This window comes from Pelobates fuscus, chromosome 7 (assembly GCF_036172605.1).
Source record: "Pelobates fuscus isolate aPelFus1 chromosome 7, aPelFus1.pri, whole genome shotgun sequence".
NCBI classification, from domain to species: Eukaryota; Metazoa; Chordata; class Amphibia; order Anura; family Pelobatidae; genus Pelobates; species Pelobates fuscus.
The window spans coordinates 108,474,442-108,495,071 of NC_086323.1; the positions used below are offsets into that span (position 1 = coordinate 108,474,442).

The following is a 20,630-nucleotide window of genomic DNA, read 5'->3' on the forward strand; positions in this document are numbered from 1 at the left end:
ATGGATTCCCAGTTATGCGATACTAGCAAAACCTCTGTACGCAGCTATCAAAGGTACAGAGCACGACCCCTTCTTATGGACCCAAGAACAGCAAACGGCATTTGAAGATGTGAAGAAGGCTTTGATGAGTGCCCCAGCATTAGGTCTACCTGATCACACACGACCATTCTACTTATATGTACACGAGCAAAGAAGAATGGCTGTGGGAGTATTGACACAGTACTTGGGATCATGGCAAAGACCTGTTGCCTACATGTCTAAGCAACTGGATGCAGTGGCCAGCGGACTTCCACCTTGTCTAAGAGCCGTAGCTGCAGCCGCCCTGCTAGTAGCTGAAGCCGATAAACTCACTCTGGGTCAAGAACTTTATGTACGAGTCCCACATGCAGTACAGACGTTGTTGGATTACAAAGGAAATCATTGGTTTAGTAATAGCCGTATGACCAAGTATCAAGCAATGTTGTGTGAAAACCCAAGAGTGCATTTAGAGACTGTAAACACCTTAAATCCAGCTACCCTTTTGCCACAACCTACTGAAAGTCAACATGATTGTTTGGAAGTAATGGATGAAGTATTCTCAAGTAGACCAGATCTTCGTGATTTTCCCATCCAGAACCCCGATGTTCAATATTACACCGACGGCAGTAGTTATGTGAAAGAAGGGATCCGCTATGCAGGATATGCAGTGACAACAATAGACAAGGTGATAGAAGCTCGGCCACTGGCGAAAGGAACATCAGCACAAAAGGCAGAATTAATAGCACTAACACGAGCGTTACAATTGGCTGAAGGTTTAAGAGTAAATATCTATACGGACTCTAAGTATGCGTTTTTAACCACTCATGCCCACGGAGCTTTGTATAAAGAAAGAGGACTACTGAATTCAGAAGGCAAAGAAATCAAGTACGCAGCTGAAATCCTACAACTATTGGAAGCAGTGTGGGAGCCGAAAGAAGTCGGTATCATACATTGTCGAGCGCATCTGAGAGGAGATGGTGATGTAACCAAGGGAAATCGGATGGCAGATAGTGCAGCTAAGCGTGCTGCTGAATCAGGAAGACAGGAGTATGTAGGGCATATAGCTGCTCTTATACCAACTCCACTGTCCCAATGGACTCCAGTTTATACAGCTCAAGAAGAGGAGTGGTTAAAGACTGAACCGGGAAAGTATCTGGAGAACAAGTGGTATCAGCTAGAAGATGGAAGAATAGTTATACCAGCATCGCTAGCGGTAGAAATTGTCCAAAATTATCACAACGGGACACATTCTGGGAGAGACAGTACTGAAGAATCTCTTAGAAAACATTTCTACATACCAAGATTGTCCAACTTGACTCAGGCCATTGTACGCAGATGTGTAACGTGTGCTAAGAATAATGCAAGACAAGGACCAGTAAAGCCACCAGGAGTTCAGTTTATGGGGGGACTCCCCATGTCCGATCTACAAATAGACTTTACAGTGATGCCTAAATCGGGTGGACATCGTTACCTGCTGGTAATTGTGTGCACCTATTCAGGCTGGGTAGAAGCATGTCCTACTCGTACAGAGAAAGCAGGAGAAGTTGTGAGATTCCTGCTACGAGAAATAATACCCCGATATGGACTACCCTGTTCTATAGGATCGGACAATGGTCCAGCTTTTGTTCACCAGTGCCTACAACAACTGACTCATATGCTTGGTATAAAGTGGAGGCTTCATACTGCATATAGACCCCAGAGTTCTGGTAAGGTAGAGAGAATGAATAGAACTATAAAGAACCAGTTGGCTAAAATGTGTCAGGAAACCCAACTTAAGTGGAACGTTCTCTTACCCATAGCTTTATTGCGAATCCGCAGTACCCCTACCAGAAGGATGGGCCTCTCTCCTTTTGAAATCATGTATGGGCGACCACCTCCCGTACTTGGTAACTTAAGGGGGGACTTGAGTCAGTTGGGAGAAGGAATTACCCGGCAGCAGGTTGTAGAGTTGGGTAAGACTATGGAGGAGGTACAGAAATGGGTACAAGATAGATTACCTGTGAATATTTATCCCCCTGTTCATAGTTATCATCCAGGAGATCAAGTGTGGATTAAAGAGTGGAATAATGTACCGTTAGGGCCCAAGTGGAGAGGTCCTTATGTTGTTCTTTTGTCTACCCCTACAGCAATAAAAGTAGCAGAAGTGACTCCGTGGATACATCACTCCAGGGTTAAACCAGCAGCAGTCGATTCTTGGCAAGTTACAGCAGATCCAGAGAATCCCTGCAAGATCCGGTTAAAACGCACTACTCAGTCGGAGTAACGAGGAATTATTGTGGATTACAAATTTTATTGTTACAGGTGTGAGTGAGAAGGCCATAATAAAGCCTGTCCGCTTACCATCACATAGTGTATAAGCCAGGAAAGTCTCGAAGGGACACCTGTGAAGATGAGCAGAACTCCATTCCCTGCAGCCCCTCACATCCTGGAAGCTGAGGCGCCATCGCACGGACGAAGACTGAGGATGACGGCGAAAGATGTGCTTTTGATAGTGTTTATTTATATGTGTTTTTATATTCAGGAAGGTAGAGGTACGCATTAAGACTACGAGAACAGGTAACCATATTTCCCAAACCCTAATTTGGCATTCACAATACGAATGTAAAGGAGATGTATCGAGATGTAGATACTTAAATATAGATTATAGTGTGTGCCATTTAGGAGTAGGAGAACCTAAGTGCTTCAGTCCGGAGTATCAGCCTCGTACAATTTGGTTGACTCTCAGGAATGGAGATCCTCAGGGGACCCTAATTAATAAAACGGTGTTAGAATCCGTACATTCTTCGGGTGTTCTGCTATTTGATGCGTGTAAAGCGATATCGAGTGGTAGAAAGCCGTGGAATGTATGTGGGGATCTTAGATGGGAGAGGACGTATGGGTCTAACGATAAATATATTTGTCCCAGTAGCAAAAATAAATATGTAAGTCCTAGATGCCCAAATAGAGATTATAACTTTTGCCCATATTGGTCTTGTGTGGGGTGGGCAACTTGGGGACAGACAGTAGACAAAGACATGATAGTGACTAAGTTGCCGACTAGCCCTTATTGTAAGTCTATGGAATGCAACCCAGTCCATATACTCATTAATAACCCCGACAAGTTCTTAGATAAGTATGGAAATTTATTTGGGTTTCAAATATACGGGACGGGTTTAGATCCTGGGACATTATTGTTTATAGGAATAGAGACTGATACGGTATCCTCCCAGACTCATCAAGTATACCATTCCTTTTACGAAGAGATGAGTATAGATAATAAGATCCCCCATAATGCTAAAAACCTGTTCATCGATTTAGCTGAAAGTATTGCCGGTAGTCTTAATGTTACCAACTGCTATGTGTGTGGAGGTACTAACATGGGAGACCAATGGCCTTGGGAAGCAAAGGAGGTAATGTCCGGTTCTGAGGCAGTTGACCAATTAATATCTACACAAGCCGATTATCATATGAGTGTTAGAGGTAAATCTGAGTGGAGATTAAAGACCTCCATCATAGGTTATGTTTGCATAGCAAGGAAAGGAATAATGTATAATACTTCTGTAGGAGAATTAACTTGTCTAGGGCAAAAAGCTTATGATGATGATACAAAGAATACAACTTGGTGGTCGGCTTCAAATGTCTCAGAACCATCTAACCCGTTTGCTAGATATGCCAATTTAAAGGATGTGTGGTTTGATCTATCCATCACATCTACTTGGAGAGCCCCAGCAAATTTGTACTGGATCTGTGGTAAGAAAGCCTATTCGGAGCTGCCACAGGACTGGGAAGGGGCATGTGTGTTGGGTATGCTCAAACCATCCTTCTTCTTGTTACCGATTGAAACAGGTGAGACTTTAGGTGTTAAAGTGTATGATGTGAATCATAGGAAGAAAAGGGGACCCATAGAGATAGGCGCCTGGGAAGATGATGAATGGCCTCCCCAGCGTATTATAGATTACTATGGGCCAGCCACGTGGGCTGAGGATGGTACCTTTGGTTATAGAACCCCTATTTATATGCTCAACCGTATTATAAGATTACAGGCGGTGGTTGAGATTATCACAAATGAGACATCACAAGCGCTCAATCTTCTAGCGAAGCATAACACCAGGATGAGGACAGCAGTCTACCAAAATAGATTAGCCTTGGATTACCTTTTGGCAGTAGAGGGAGGTGTATGTGGGAAGTTTAACCTAAGTAATTGCTGTCTTCAAATAGATGACGAAGGGCAAGCAATAGCTGAGCTTACTAGCCATATGGTTAAACTAGCGCATGTGCCTACTCAGGTATGGAAAGGGTACAATCCAAGTAGTTGGTTTGGTAGCTGGTATGAGTGGTTTGGAGGGCTTAAGGCAGTGGTAGGTGGAGTCCTACTGATTTTACTGTTGTGTCTACTCCTACCGTGTCTTATACCCTTAGTAGTTAGGTCTGTGCAAAGCCTGATAGGAAGTATAGCAGAGAGGAAGGCTGCTGCACAGATAATGGCGATATATAAGTATAAGGCTCTAGATCAGGGAGAACCAATGCAAGAAGATGAATGTTGAAGATTCACATCATAAGATAAGTCTGGTCTGGTTCATGGTAACCTGAGGTATATGCAAACCAAGGTTAAGTGATGCCTCAAGTAATTGTGAAATATCAGAGGCATCAAAGGGGGGAATGTGATGTAATTCCAGTAAAATACAAGTTTAGCAGGCTAAGATTGCCACAAGGCATATGTATGTATATGTGTTTGTAGTATCAGTTAGTTAATTACACGTAGCTAAGATACTGTCATCACTGTACTGACCAGGTGCAGGAATGTAAGAACTGGAATTACGCGTCCCTCTCCTTTGTATCAGATGAGCCACGTGGTTAGACCGGATGGATGAGTTTAGACTCTATTCATTAAATAGGTTAAGGGTATGTGTGGGTGTAGTTAATTGTGGGAGGAGCTACAGTGCTATATAAGGAATGTACTCTATGTATTCAGTACTCAGACTTTGCTGTATTTTGGTGACGCTAGTCCCTCTGAGTCCCGATCGGTGATCCAATAAAGAATCTCTTCCTTCCTGAAGAAACCTGTGTCCATCTCTCTGTGCTTGGCTTCCGTCAGTTTCTCCGGTATCAATAAGATTTGTGTAGGTGGGCTTGAAAATGAGGGAGTGGTGGCAGTTTAGAAATCATGTCCTGATTTTTCAGCTTTTGCCAGCTCCCACTCTAGTTTTGAACATTCATTCCTATGGGACCAATTTCGCCACAAAAACAACGATATTTCATGAACCATTCGGCGAAACGTTCCACAAAGTAATAGCAATCCAATCGGGAACAATCTGCACGTTTCGGTATATTACTGTCTAGTAGTTTAAAACCTGTGGGAGGAGTTAGGGTGGTAAATTTGGCTATAATAAGAATAATATATATGTGAGATAATATTAAGTGGTCTTGCTATGCAAGAACACTTAACAAGTTGATTGCGGGAGTGTGAGATCTAGCGCTCGTTCCCATGCCCGGAAAAACGGTAGTTTAAGTAATTGGTGGGCTGCTGTTCAGGCCTGCATAGAGCATGGAAAGAGTTTTATTTGCTGGCATTTTGTTTAACTGTTTCTCGAAGCTCGCCAGCTGTTGCCCATGTACAAGATTCATTGCTGGTATATAATGTTTAAATAACTATGCCCTTAATTGGAGGTATGAAAACTTTGTGATGTTCGGGAGGTTATAGTCTTTTTGCAGCTGTGCAAAGTCTATGACTTTACCTCCTTGGGTTACTTGTGTAATGTATTTGATGTGGTGCCTTTCCCAAAGTCTGAAATTGAAATTAGGGATCACGGAATCTAGGGTAGTAACGGTCATTGCCGAGGAGTATTCTCTGGTCAGACAGAATTTGGCTCTATGGGTCTCCCAGATCCGCTTTGTTAATGCTGTTGTGGGCAGCATTTTTAATCCTTTGGGTCTCATGTGGCTGGGGAGCCACAATATGGAAGAGAAGTGATGCCCCTGTGTCATTGCGGATTCCAGCCCCACCCAATGCAGGGGTGTAGTTTGGGTTAGTGCCGTGACTATGGGACTAATATTTGCTGCCAGGTAATAGTAGCACACATTGGGGAGACTCATTCCGCCTTCTGTGTGGTGCCTGTACAAAGTGGAGATGGAAACTTTTGTCTGCCCAAATAATGTGGTTAATTCTTTTTTTGGTTTTCTTTGAAGTTGTATGTTGGTATCTGTATTGGGAGAGTTCTGAACAGGTATTGGTAATTAGGGATCACTATCATCTTTACGACAGCCACCCTGCTCGACCATGATATGAGGTTTTTGTGCCAACTATGCAGGAGAGTTTTCACTTGGTTTTGAAGATTTACGTAATTTGCGTAAATTCCACATCCCTGATCCACCTACACATGCTCATCCGAATATCAGTTTCTTGCAGGACCTGCCAATGACCAAGAACTTTGCATTGTCAGTCAGCAACTAGAATTTAACAGAAACACAGATGGCAACCGAACACATGTAAAAATGGTCTACATGACGAATGTAGTGGTCAAGATTTACCGGATTGAACTTGAAAATCTTCAAACTGTTTACCCAAGAAGTTAGATACCAGCATGATTATTTATGGAATAATGAGATAATTGCAAGGAATTCAAAGTGTATTTAAAATGTATGGTCAAAATTATTTAACTCAAAACAGAAAAGTTACTCTAAAGTGGCGATTTTGTCCAAAATGTTTAAATTCAACTTGAATTCCAGACAATTCCCACTTTGGTGAATAATCATGTTGGTAAAAGGAGGTACTACCAGCTTTTATGTATGGAAATGGATTTTTAGTAGTTTAGAAACACTAAGGTAATTTTTCTGTAGGGGAGAGTGGTAAGCCAAAAAAAAAAAAAAAAAAAAATTACATTTTTTAAATTAGTGTCTGTTGAATTCTGTAATAGGGTCAGTTTTGCAGGGCCCCTCCCCCTCTTTGGTAGCAGTTTGGAGAAGGTTACTTAAAAGTCTCTAGTCAGGCCCCCCATAATTTTTTTTGGTTGCCATGCGGGAAGCAGAGCCTCTGTATTCACTGGTCATCATTGGCCGATAACACCGGGGTGTTGGGTTACAGTGCCCAGAAAGAGAAGCAAGAAGCCATCTTGAAAGTAACATAGGAGCAAAGCCGCAGTAGCGCCTAGTATCTACCAAATGTAATATAGAATATATTTATCTTTTTCTCTCCCCTAATAGCCCCAGTGACTGCCTGAGGGAATTTACGCAAATATATATGAAACTAGGTACGTGAAAGGGTGACTAGGAGGGGGACATTTCTGACACAGAGCACAGTGTTTTAATAAATCCTACTGCACAGACCCACCATTAGTACAGCCGAGACCTGAGACACTCATACTGTGGCTAGTTGAAAAGTTGTGAAGCTTTAACTGCAGGACTGAGGCTGATCTGATTCCAATCTGTAATAATTGCTGATTCACTTAACCATCTCAGCTACTTCATGGCTCCATATTACCAATGTAGATTAATTATATAGCCAGCTGCAAAGGTAATAAGTCTACAAGTATCTTGTGGCTTTAACCCTGTACGCTGAGAGCTAATGGAGTAGCCAATATGTTTCATAACTGCAGTAATATTTAAAATAAATCCAAGTTTGTCATAGCAGGGGCACTACTGAAGAGGAGATCATGTAAGGGAGAGCAAAGAGAAGGCTAGGAAGATAGAGAGAGATAAGGTATCTTCACATGTACTGTGTGGGTATCTCTGTATTGAAGAACTGTGTACTACTGGCTGTGAGGCATAGTTAGGAGTCAGTGGTGTATCCTGGTTTTGTGCTGCCATAGGCAGTACAAAAACTCAGGCCCCCCCCCCCCCCCCACCTTCTAAACACACACATTCACTGACAGATACGCATACATTAGCTAACAGAAACACACACACTCACTGACACTAACAGACACACTCACTCACTGACACTAACAGACACACTCACTCACTGACACTAACAGACACACTCACTCACTGACACTAACAGACACACACACTCTCACATTAACACATTTGTTTTTTTAATTTAAACCCCCCCCCCCCCCCCCCCCCAGCCTCCTTACCTTTGGGAATGCTGGGAGGGTCTTTTTCTCCCTGGGGGTCCAGTGGCTGCTGGGCTGGCGGCTGGCGAGGGAGCACTTCCCCCTGAGCGCTCTGCTCAGCTCCCTCGCGCGCCGCAGAGTGATGCCGGGAACCGGAATATGATGTCATATTCCGGCTCCCAGCCTCACTCTGCGGCGCACGAGGGAGCTGAGCAGACAGCTCAGAGGAAGTGCTCCCCCGCCAGCGCTGCCCGCCCAGCATGTCAGTTAGCCGCAAGGCTAACAAGACATTTGCCCTGGGCATTTGGGGGCGTCTTTTTTGCAGCCCCCTGGAAAATGCCGCCCAAGGCAAATGCCTTGTTTGCCTCGCGGCTAAAACGTCCCTGTTAGGAGTATCTCCTTATTGTGTCCAGCTCTGTGTGTTATTTTCTTTGAATTTTACTCAGCTCTACCTGTTGTACTGGTATCTTTGATGTCTAGCCAGCTCTACATGTATCTTTGTATTGTGCCAAACTCGTTTTTTTTTTCTCAGATCTGCTTGCAATATGGTTTTCTCTGTATTGTACTCAGCTCTATGTATTTTATAGAGATCTTTATGTTGTGCCCAACGTGTTTAATTGCATGAGTATCTCTGTATTGTAGGAGTATCTTTGTACTGTATCGGGAGGAGTAAAATTCTGGAGGAGAAGTCTGGCACCCCACCATCTTAAAAACATCACCAACCACCACTACCCCAGTTAATAAAATATTTTCGATAAATGTATTTTCAGGATATACAGAGTATTAAGTCGAAATGAAGCTACACCTGCCAATTCATATGGCAGCTATTATAGTGCAAATGTCCTGCTTTTTCTCAAACCAATTTGTACAAAAACACACACACACACACACCACATCTACAATGTGAAATAAACTTACCAGATCCTTGCCCGATGACATATATGGTTTCCCCTCTGCCTTCATCCATCCTATCCCGCAGCTGCTGTAGGAGGCTGTCATATTGCTCCGCACTGGGACTTACCAAGACATGCTGCAAAATAAGACATCAAGAATTACAGAAGAAGGCCAATCTAACAGCATGTTGATAACCTGTACCTGAAATGCAGAAAAACAAACTAATAAAACAATATTTTTAGGACCATGTTATTCCCTACTTAAAAAGTACCTATAAAATCATACTTCTACATATAAATCCTGCAGGTGAGCAAAGTTTTGCTTTGCTTGAGTCATAATAGGAAATCTCTTTTAAATACAAAATTATTTAAGTTGGATGAAAAAAAAAAAATTAGAAAAAAAAAGCCTTCTGAAATAAAAGGTGTCATTTTACATCCATACAAGAACCATAAATTTCAGTGTGATTGCTTACAGATTAGACTACAAGTACGCACTTCAAAGGGTAAATACCAGCATGTCTCCATATTTTTCTTGCACAGAAATGTATTATGTACCAAGACTTTTAACTGTAGGAGCCTTCTATAAAATAAAATAAAAAAAAGCCTGCACACCAGCCATACACCTGATTGTAAGTGGTCCCCCCTCTCCCCACCACATGTATGGATATGTCCAACACTTTCAATTAAGACAAAGAACTGGGAAACGGCTGGAAAATCTATTCCGGTCTCTCGCAAAAGCAGCAGAAAACTAGGCAACTCTATAAGGGAGTAGTTCTGTTTTATCTTGTTAATATATTATCCCATAAATTCATTAGAGATGGTGGTTGGAATCGTAACATATAAAAGCCCCAGTTAGTTATGCTTGAGGAGTTTATTTAATTTTGCTCCATAATTTCACCCATCTGCCCCCTTCCTCCCAATCTGCAGTGTTTGCTTCTTTGTCTACAATAATACAGGTTTAATTGACGTATTGTATAGAGAGCACAGACAAGGTATCAGACGGTTGCTGTTCATATAGAAAGCTCATAGCAGAACTATGGCATCCAGAAGCTTGGGTTGTGCACACAAAGCAAGGGTGTGCAGAGAAACTCAGCATTGACAAAAGTTAAAGATTATCATGGATTACCAGTCTAACAAAGTCTTTGTAGATTTGTCTAACTTAATCTTCAGCCAAGTTACTGCTACTGTTGACTACAAACAGTAACAGAGGTTCAATTCCAAGTTACCAGTTAGGAAGGATAATCTACATCAAATGCCCAATATGCATTGATGGTTCAAACATTTTTAGATGGACATGTTTAGATGGATTTTGATGACTGCAAACCACTGTATCTGTGTAATCTGAAGAGCTCTGATGTATTTATTAGATCAAAATTATTAGTTATAGCTATTGTGGTGGGTACACACTGTGTTAGATCATATTTAGCACTGTTCTCTCCATATGAAATTCTATTCATAGTGTATCTATTAAACTTAACTTGAAATTAGGAGATGAAAATTACACAGTCCAAATTGAGAATAGCTGATAATGCCAAAATTATGGTAAATGCTGTAGAAAGAAATAAGAAGAAGAAAAAAGTGGCTAATCCTACTCTGTAAATAAAAGGTATTCTTATGTAAAACAATGTATGTGCAAAGTAATGACCCCTCCCACACCCAAAGTGATGTCAAATTACTTGCAGACAGAATAATTGGTTAAGTTTTCACATTATGCACAGATACTAATGTAGCGATCTACATTAGCTTATGGCTTATTTTATCCAGTCTCTTTACTAGTTGGCAGCAAGGGAGGTAGGGTGGCTCAGCGGGCTACCTGGGTCACCCCTACTAGCAGAAGTAAATCTCCAGTTTCTCATTGATTCTCCATGTCTGTACTCTCCTGGTATTATTGGCTTTCAGGCACTGGATACTGGCTAGTCTGCGTGCGGCGGGGTTCATTTAATGAGAATGTGTTTTTATTTTTATTTAACTTTTGCTTCTCCAATAGATATTTATATAGGCTATTGGAAACCAACCATTTATGGATTTATTTGACCTTTTATTGTTGGTTTTCTGTTCTCTCTGTACTATCCACTACAAATATAGTGAGAACAGGGAATTCTCCCATTTATAGAGCCCTCTCACACACATGCGAAGAATAATGGCCAGACGGCCACCTCTTTGTGTGTTTTAGCTTACTTTAGTCTCCCATTGACAGTCTATTTTCACTAGCTCGGTAGTTTAATTGCAACTTTGACCCCATAGGCAGCTACACAGTAAAACCTGATTAGTGCCTGCTCACCAAGTAGGTTTTTCCATTGACCATTGTTTGTGTTGCTAGTGAGCCTTTGATTTAGACAGAATAATTAGTTATCACATTGAGTGAGGAAAGTCATTATTTTGTACATACATTGTTTCACATAATGTTAGTTTTATACAAGGAGACATATTATCCACTTTACTAATGGCTTGTTTTCCTTTATTCTGACATGGGTAAAAGTGAACCATTTTATTATAGGAGAAATGGACTGAAAGGACCCTCCCCACCCCAAAAAAAAAAAACCACACACACACACACACCATCTATCACAGTGGTTACCAAACTTTTTAGGTTCAATGCGCCCTTAATATTTCAATATTTTTCCATGGCACCCCAAGTGAAAATGTCTAGGTTATAGATCTGGGCAGCTCTACCGAATTTACTGGCGCAATAGTGTAATGTACAGTGTTGATGTTTGAAGGGGTGCTTGTATATAGTTTAAGACAGGGGTGTATTTGTATGTAATGTCCACTTTTAAATGCAGATGTACATTTGTGTGAAGCGGCGTGTTTGTATATCCTTTTGGTGTTTGAATGCAGAGGTGTGTTTGTATGTAATATTTGTGTTAGATTGCAGGAGTGTATTCGTATGTTGTGCTATAGTATGACTACTTGAATGTATGCACATACATACTTACACAGATACACACAAATTCATAGACACCAACCCAGACACACAAGCGATAGATACACACCAAAAAAAACAGATACACAAGCACACTGACATACACACACTATATCTCCAGCCACCCTCCTGTTAGCTTACCTTATGTGTCCAGGAGGATGGCTTGGAGTCCTACTTGTGTGAGTGAGGGGTCGGGAGCAGCTCTTGCAGTGCTCCTCTCCCTCACATGCTGTCGCTCTGTGTGATGCTGGGAGGAAGTGACAGGCTGTCCCTTCCTCCCAGCCAGGCCAACATTACAGGGGCCCAGTCGCGGTCTTGAAAAAGGACTGTGGCACCAGACCAGGCCTGTGTTCAGCAGTAATGTTTCCCGGTGCTATCATCATAGCCCCAGGGAACCATTCCGTAGCACCCATGTGCTGGTCACGGCACTGCAGCACACAGTTTGGGAACTGCTGATGTATCACAAAGATACAGGATGTATTCAACGGAAAATTTTGAGGTTTTATCATCTTTTCTGAATTCAAGCATCATCAGAAAGATTTGTGGGCATCACTCACGTAACTGCCACCTCCAGGCGGTCCCCACACCATCTACGTTCTTTGACTTTCTCTGCTTGGAGACGCATCATGAAGCAAACCTCGGCACACTGGCTTCATTGCCAAAATAGAGTGATATGTCACTCTGTTCCTATACGCGATAGCCAGTGCTTGAAGTGCCAGCTAGAGGTTTCCATAACAACCACCGCACATATGGAGATACTGATAAAAGCTGGATGGTTGCTGGCTCATGAAGAATTGTTTGGAAACCACTGATAAACAATACATTTTCTAGTGCTGGTTCATTTGAATAGGCAACAAAATGGATGACAATATGAATCTGCTGCATACACCAGTAACAAATGCGTGTATGGATAGTACTCAACCTTTACCAATCCCAGTTGCTCATGCTGTGCCATTTGGATATTACACAAGTGTTATACATGTACCTATTAGACAGGTTTTATGGTTGAAATGGTTCCTTCCCCGCCTGCCATTTTATGACACTTTTTTTTTTAGAGGAAACTCCCTCAGCTCCTGTTGTAGATTTAGGATAGTCAGTATAATTACACTTAAGTATATATAAATAATTAAAAAAAATAAAAAAGTTTACATTGAAAGAAAAAAATAAAAATAAAAGTACCAAGAGGTTGTGTGAAATGTTCCTAATCTGTACTGGAACAGGTGCATTTCTAATGGACCTGTATTCTTAAAACGAGCACTTTAGGCAGAGAGAACTAAAACATAAAAGAAAATATAAGACCTAGATTAGCTATACTAGACAAAAGATGAGACATACAGCATGGAATGCATTTTGTGTCCCACCCACATTATTACAAGGCATAAACAAGTTACTCGCTCAATAAGTTAGAGACATCTCATCAGCTGAAATCTTTCACACTTGACCTTTTCCTCTTCAGTAAAATAGAAATTCACCTGTCCATTAGGTCTGCCTTTCTACATAGATATTAATGGACAGGAAAAAATAAAATTTTTGTTTCCTATGTTAATAATTTTAGAACTTGTTCTTTTGAGTTCCATTTAATACAGCGGAGGCCAGTGAAAGGGAGAAGGTAAAAAAATAAAAAAAATGTATTTTATTTAAAATGACTTTTTATCCTTTGCCAGGAAATAAAACTTAAGGACCATTTATTTTTTGATAATGTTAAAAAGTAGAAGAAAAGACAAATTAAATGTATTTATAAAGGATGTTGCATACATGCACCCCCTTAGAACTGTGGAAGGTCCTCCACAATGTGCAAATCCCTGATGCATGTTTGTTTCATGAAGAAGGGTCACATCCAGTTGTAAATTCCAGAATTGAGAGACGATTCCTTGGCCTGAAACAATACCTTTATATGCATTTCTCTTCTGGAGGATGCATGCAGTAATACTACGTGATGGAAAAGATTTCCTCTCAAGGTGCTTGTGATTACCTAAGGTCAGCTACATTTGATGATAAAGCAGGAGTAAGAAGGTGGTAACTAACTGCATAAAGCAGAACACATTTACACACCTGCAGCCTGAAGGGGGACGGGGACATGTTTGCTACAGACAGGTGAGCAGTAATGTCCTCAAGGATAGGTTTTATTTATATTTCCTTGAAATATTGAATCTTTACAGCAAATGTCTGCCAAGTAGCAAAAAGGAAGGCAATGTAAAGATTACCATTCTGCCATGTATATAATACATTTAGATACAAAAAAAATGAAAAAGCACATGAATTCAGCTACTTAACATTTGGACTAAGATCTACTATGTGATCTCTAGGTAATGCCACTATCCCCCAGTAGAGTGCAGGCATCTGTATATCAGAATAATCAGAAGTTTAAGTGGCCACATAGGAAACTACAGATTAGGCCTTCAGTGAATAAAAGTGTATCACACATAGCATCCACTTGTTCCACGTACAGATATTACAGACTAATAAAAAGTTACTCATCCACTAGAACTAGATCAGATGTTACAGACACATTTCATCAGCTGTTAGAAGTCAACATACAACCTAATCAGACTGCCAATCATTTAATAAACTGATTAAGAATCAAGGCACAAAGATTAGAGGATACTTTAGTTCCATAGGTAAGCATCAAGGAAAACATGCATTTTGTAGATTAATTCAAAAGCTCTGTAACAGACAAATCAACAGATGGGCAGAGAGACGTACATACCACTGACTGTCCTAAAAAAAAAAAAAAAAAAAAAAAATGAGACTGCTACTTTAAGAACCAAGTTTTTCCTACTATGAGAATCACAGATATCAGAATTAAAAAAAAAACACAACTTTTGCTACAAAATTATGTGCAAGAGGACATCAGAAACTAAAATTCATATTACACATTAGAATATGGCCTTTATTCCAGCATTCCACAGTTAACTTACCTAGAACATTCCCAAAACCCTGAATGTCATTCAAAAACCATCTACAAATGTCTGCAATGGAGAAGAGAGTTGAAGTCTTTTTTTGAAGAAGACCCCAGTGGACAACAGATTGTCAGGGCCATAGGAGAATAGTACCACGGAACCAGAGAGCTCTATTGCCATCTTCACCATGTTACATGTAAATGTTGGCCAGGCACTACAGCTCACAGAATGCTTTTATAGACAGAAAGCAATGAAGTCACATCTATTTGTCTGCTGACAGTGCAGGAACAGGGGAAGAGAGTGTAGCCTTTATCAGAATCTGTAGCCCCCCCCAATTTTTTTTATTTTTTTTTTAAACACACTAAATAAATAAAAAACACGTGTGGAGAATATATTGCACACTTTGGTCAATTCATTTAACATAACATGTTTTGATTAAGGTGGATCATACTATAACAATGTAGTTCGATAGAGCATGCAAGAGGCAAAATAGAAATGAGTTTATAGCATTATTAGTAATGGATTACTTTATGTTCTGTATCCATTTAGTAAACACGATTAAAAACAGCTGGGACTTAAGAAAATCCAAATCAGGCCAGACCAGCGTTTAAATAACAAGAAAATACATTCCTAGGTTAGTTTAGTAAATAAAGTAAGCTTTTACATAAAAGCAACATTATCCTCATTTAAAAACAAAAAAAAAACACACACACACACACACACACACACACACACAACACCCTACACACGCTACATCTCATCAGAAAAACCAAACAAGAAGTTCTTTAAATGTAGGGTGTTTTTTTTGGGGTTTTTTTAAACCAAAACTAATTTTTCTTGATAGCATATACATATAATTCAAAACAAGGTGTCCATTTTTAATGCAGAAACTTACGAACATATATACCTCAGCCCAGCCAAGAGAGCTAAGTTTAGTTACAGAGTGCCACGTGATCATATATATAGTATAGCTGAGTTTAGGGTTTTTTTTTTTTTTTTTTCCCCTTTCACTCTGATCCATATGTCCTGCACTAGATAACACACAGAGTGCTGACTGGGTCCCATACTTTAGGAGTGGCACCTGTCTCACCCACGGACAGATCAATACAGAGTATGAATGAATGGGAGGCTGGGTGTTGGAGGATAGTTAATATACAGTATCCATTTATATGGCTGTATGGACTCCCATGCCATGTAATGTACTAAGGCTGTATAGACTCCCATGCCATGGAGTAAGACTGCTGAATGAACTGCCACCATGTTTGTATCGGGCAAGACACCACGTCACTAGTGTGATCGTATAACAGACCCATAGAAGGGCACGGTAGACCATAACGGACGGTGAATACCGTCCCGGGAGCCGTCAGTCCGTGCCCGCAGAGCGGTGACAGCTAGAGGGCCTCACATCCCGCCCTCTCCTGAGTGACACGTCCCCCAGCCCAGTCCCTCCGCCGGCTGGCTGGGAGCGAGGAGGACCCCCATGCCGTGCCTTACTTTAGAAGTCAGATCTAGATCTGCCTCCCCATTCCGCATGGGCTCCCCGTCCAGGCTGCAGTCTGAGTCCTCGGCTTCAGGCTCCGGGGAGAACATGGACGCCGGGACCGGGGACTCGCACAGGTTCGGCTCCGGTTGTTGTGCTGACGGAGACGCCATCTTAAACTGACTGTTTGCCGTCCTGCAGGCAGCACTAGAATCTACCTAGCAACCGCGGCTTTCATAGCGCAGGCTTCCCTGCTATTGGTCGGGGGGTGGAGCTATGTGAGCCTTGTAGGACACGCCCACCTAGCATATCCGTTGTCACTGCTACTATATATTAAATAGGCCACTCCCTGTGTCTCCAAGAGTAAATAACACCTCATGTGGCCTGAGGAAAAACTCTCACACTGAGAGGTGCTAGTTATAATTTGGGATTTACCTAACAGTGAATTATTTTTCATTGAAAATTAGCCATTCCCATATTAAAGGGAAACTCTGAAATAAACCATATGTTGCTTAGAGTTACCTGGTAATGCAAACAACATTTTGAAAAAAGGATGGAAGCACCTCCAAAACTGTGTGCAACAAGCATTACAATTTTAATTGAAGAACAAGATGCATTGAGAAACGGCTTTGCCCGAAATGTTTGTATAGATGCTTGTTCTTCAATTGAGCGCTACGGAATCTGTTGGCTCTATATAAATGGCAAAAATAATAATAATTAAAGCTGTAGCACACACTTGTGGTTGCACTTCCCTTCTTTCAAAATTCTGTATGCATATATCATTGCAGGGGCCACAGTGAGGTGGGATAGCAGCACCTGTACCTTGTTATTTTACTGCCTATTTGGAGTACCGTAACTCCAGCTCCTATCTTTTTTTATGTAAACAGACCCTATCTTTACAAGACCTTCCCCACAGCTGTATTGTAATGTAAAGTTAAAGCAGATAAGTCAATTTCGAGGTCTTTAACCCCTTAACCCCTTAAGGACCAAACTTCTGGAATAAAAGGGAATCATGACATGTCATGTGTCCTTAAGGGGTTACGGACACATGACATGTCTTACACGTCATAATTCCCTTTTATTCCAGAAGTTTGGTCCTTAAGGGGTTAAGGGGTTAAATATTTCGCAAAGACTCCCAAAACAGATATATCCAATGTGGATTTGGTGGCCACGTGGTGCAGGGGAGGTGAGTTTTACTTACCTCAGACTGTCCCTCGCAACTTCCACCATCGTCACACTGCACCATGTTCAAGCTAAAGTTGCTAGGAGCCATATTAGTGTTGTACTCTTGCGCATGCGTAACCTTTCAGCCTGCATCAGTATTTTTTTAATAGCATGATCTGATTGTGAGTTGTATGTTGACTTCTAACAGCTGATATGGAGCTTTTGAATTCAGCTACAAAATGCATGTTTGCCTTGGTACTAACCTATGGAACTAAAGTATCCTCTAATCTTTGTGCCTCAATTCCTAATCAGTTTATTAAGTGACTTTCAGTCTGTATCAGTGTTTTAACAGCATGATCTGATTGTCAGTCTGATTAGGTTGTATGTTGACGTATGTTGACTTCTAACAGCTGATGAAATGTGTCTGTAACATATGATCTAGTCTAGTGGATGAGTAACTTTTGTTATTAGTCTGCAATATCATGGGTGGAACAACATTCCGTGCTGTGTGTGTGCTACACTTATATTCACTAAAGGTCAAATCTGTAGTTTCCTATGTGACCTTTAACCGTCTCTGATTACTCCTCAAATGAGCCCATCCAGATGCTTCTTTTTGGGCAATCTACTGGTGGATAGTGGCATTACATAGAGACCCCTCAATGGGTTTTCGTCCAGATGTTAAGTAACTGATTTCAAATGCTATTCATATAAATGTAGCTTATGCATGGTAGAATAGTAACCTTTACATTACATTCCTCTTTGCAATTTAGCAGGCATTTGCCATAAGGTTTTACTGTTTGAAGTAAAAATACATAGGGATGTGGAAAGAGCACAGGTAACTTTTTTCCTTTAGTTTTTACTATATGTATTTCGGTTGATGTGTACTATGGTCGTAACTGCCGCCCAGGAGTAATAGGAGTTTGAGCGCAGGACTTGTTTCTTTGTATTTGTATTCACTTTTGTATCACACAGCTAGGTTACAATGCTGCTGCACATCCCATGTGTTCCCTATTAAGGGTTAATAAGTATGTAGGGATGTATATAAAAAAATACCCCTTTCTGTCTCATTGGAGATATCTTTGCCAGAAGCTCAAGGAAGCAAGGCAAATGGTTAAAGTAGGACCCACCTAAGAAGTCTGCCTTGACGTAGCAGGTGGGCATACCCTCTCATGGCCAGTGGAGGTAAATAAAAACCTCCATTTGTTTAACCCCTTAAGGACACATGACATGTGTGACATGTCATGATTCCCTTTTATTCCAGAAGTTTTTTCTTTGGTTTTTACTATATGTATTTTGGCTGATGTGTACTAAGGTTGTTGCTGGGAGTTTGAGCGCAGGACTTGATTCTTTGTATTTGTATTCAAAAAAATAAATATGACTACGCTTTAGGCAGTCACTGCTCTCCAGAGCCTGAATCCCACAGCTGTCATTTGTGGCGGCTGCTGGTTTTGGACAAAAGTTGACGGCAGAACTCCGCCTTTTGTAAACCTCAGGCTTTACCATAAGACAAAACAGCCCTGCTTTGTCTTATGGTATCTTTGGATTGAGTTGGAAAGTCAAAGAAATTCACAAAGAAGTATTTCTTATGAAATACTGAAAAGTGACAGATCCACTTTAACACTTCAGCATTATTAATTTGCGTTTCAACTAACACTCTATTGTACACTAAAGACTGTGGAGAGAGGCTCAATCTGCAATATACTTGTATTGAATCTGATTATTGTAGTGAAGCTCAAATCTGTTTTCAAGAAAATTAAATATAGGTGTGTGTGTGTAGCACTCAGGTAAGCGCTAAATTTTGGTGCCTGTGCACCAGTAGCTTGTGTTGCGGACATCAATGGTAGAGGATTGCAGTGGCAGAATTAAAAAATGGCATTGGCACGAACCTAGCATTTGTACTTCAACACGTCACCTATCCTCCTTCCCCCCCCCCCCCCAACCCACCCACATTCCCCTTCATACCCCCTTTCCCCTTTCACTAGAACAGCACAGACTAAAGCAAAGCTAGCACACGCTACCCTTGGTGTAATAGCCTATCCCCCTACCGAATGGCCAATGAACCCAAGGGCTGAAGGAATGGCACTAACGCTACATACCTGAGGCACACAGACAGCACCACGCAGGATAACTCTGGCACTGGAAGCGCCCTCCTAACCCTATAATAACTCAAAGAATGAGTAACATTTAAACCTACGCAAACCAGAGTAGATAATCTAACATGACAATATAAACAGACATAAAGGGTTAACCACAAAATCACTAATAATGTGTACATACTGTGTAAGCTTGCATGTCTGTTACAAAGCACCATTTGCAAAAAAAGAATGCACCCACTATGTAATTGTCTACATACAACTGCTGTTCCCCCCTCCTTTTTCTTTTCTGTATCCCCTATACCTCACAACCCGACAAAATAAAAATTGTCAAATAAAAAAATAAAAAAATGGCATTGATCGGAATACTGGGGACTAAAACAAATTAGAATCTTGGTATTATGGCTTTACTTAATTAATTTGGTAGGTAGTAGGAACTTTTTTTTATTATTATTGGTTACTCTAGTTATTGGCATATATATAGCATATGCACCAGCTGCTAATTATTTCTAAATACCTTTAAAGGATTACTGATTGACAGCCACTAGAGGCAGTCTTAGCCCTGGAATGTAGTGATGGCAGTTTATCTAAAACTGCAATGATTCATATTGCAGGACTAAGTGGGACAATGAGCTGAAGTGGTCTGGGTGCCTATAGTGTCCCATGAATAGCATCCCACTAGGAACAAGGAAGTCAGCAATTAGTGAGAGGCCCAGGCTAAATAGAGTTCATAATTTTGCCCTTGTCTGTCTCTCCAATAGTGCTGACTTTCTTGTTTTCTATGAGTTGTGTGTCCTAATGAGTTTTTCTAATGTTGGGAATGTGAATAATATATTGCAGAACTAAAAGTAATTAAATAATGAACACACTCAACCAATGTAATGTAATGTTGCATAAATTGTGATCTAGAGATCTTGATTATGTGAAATAAGTAAAATCGGTGGGTGTATTAATCTGTAAATAATTAGATCTATTATAAATGACCACTCTGGCAGTAAAGAAAAGAGATACCACCCAACAGGTAATTATTGTATAAAATGAGAAAAAAGTTTATGTGGCTAGAAAGAAGTAAAATAAAAGGCAAAGAGGTTGGGTAAGCTTAAAACATAGGGAACACCAAGTGAAAGTA

General features: G+C 40.8%; 1 protein-coding gene across 1 annotated transcript in view; it reads right to left on the reverse strand.

The window, feature by feature from the left end:
• Positions 1-16,463, reverse strand: part of GTPBP1 (GTP binding protein 1) — a 41,971-nt gene extending 25,508 nt beyond the window's left edge. The window contains exons 1-2 of the mRNA XM_063426376.1: positions 16,259-16,463; positions 8,967-9,078 (exon numbers count right to left, since the gene is read on the reverse strand). Coding sequence (XP_063282446.1) covers positions 8,967-9,078; positions 16,259-16,417 — 271 coding nt within the window. The 5' untranslated portion in view covers positions 16,418-16,463. The remainder of the gene's footprint in view (positions 1-8,966; positions 9,079-16,258) is intronic.
• Positions 16,464-20,630: the final 4,167 nt, after the last annotated feature.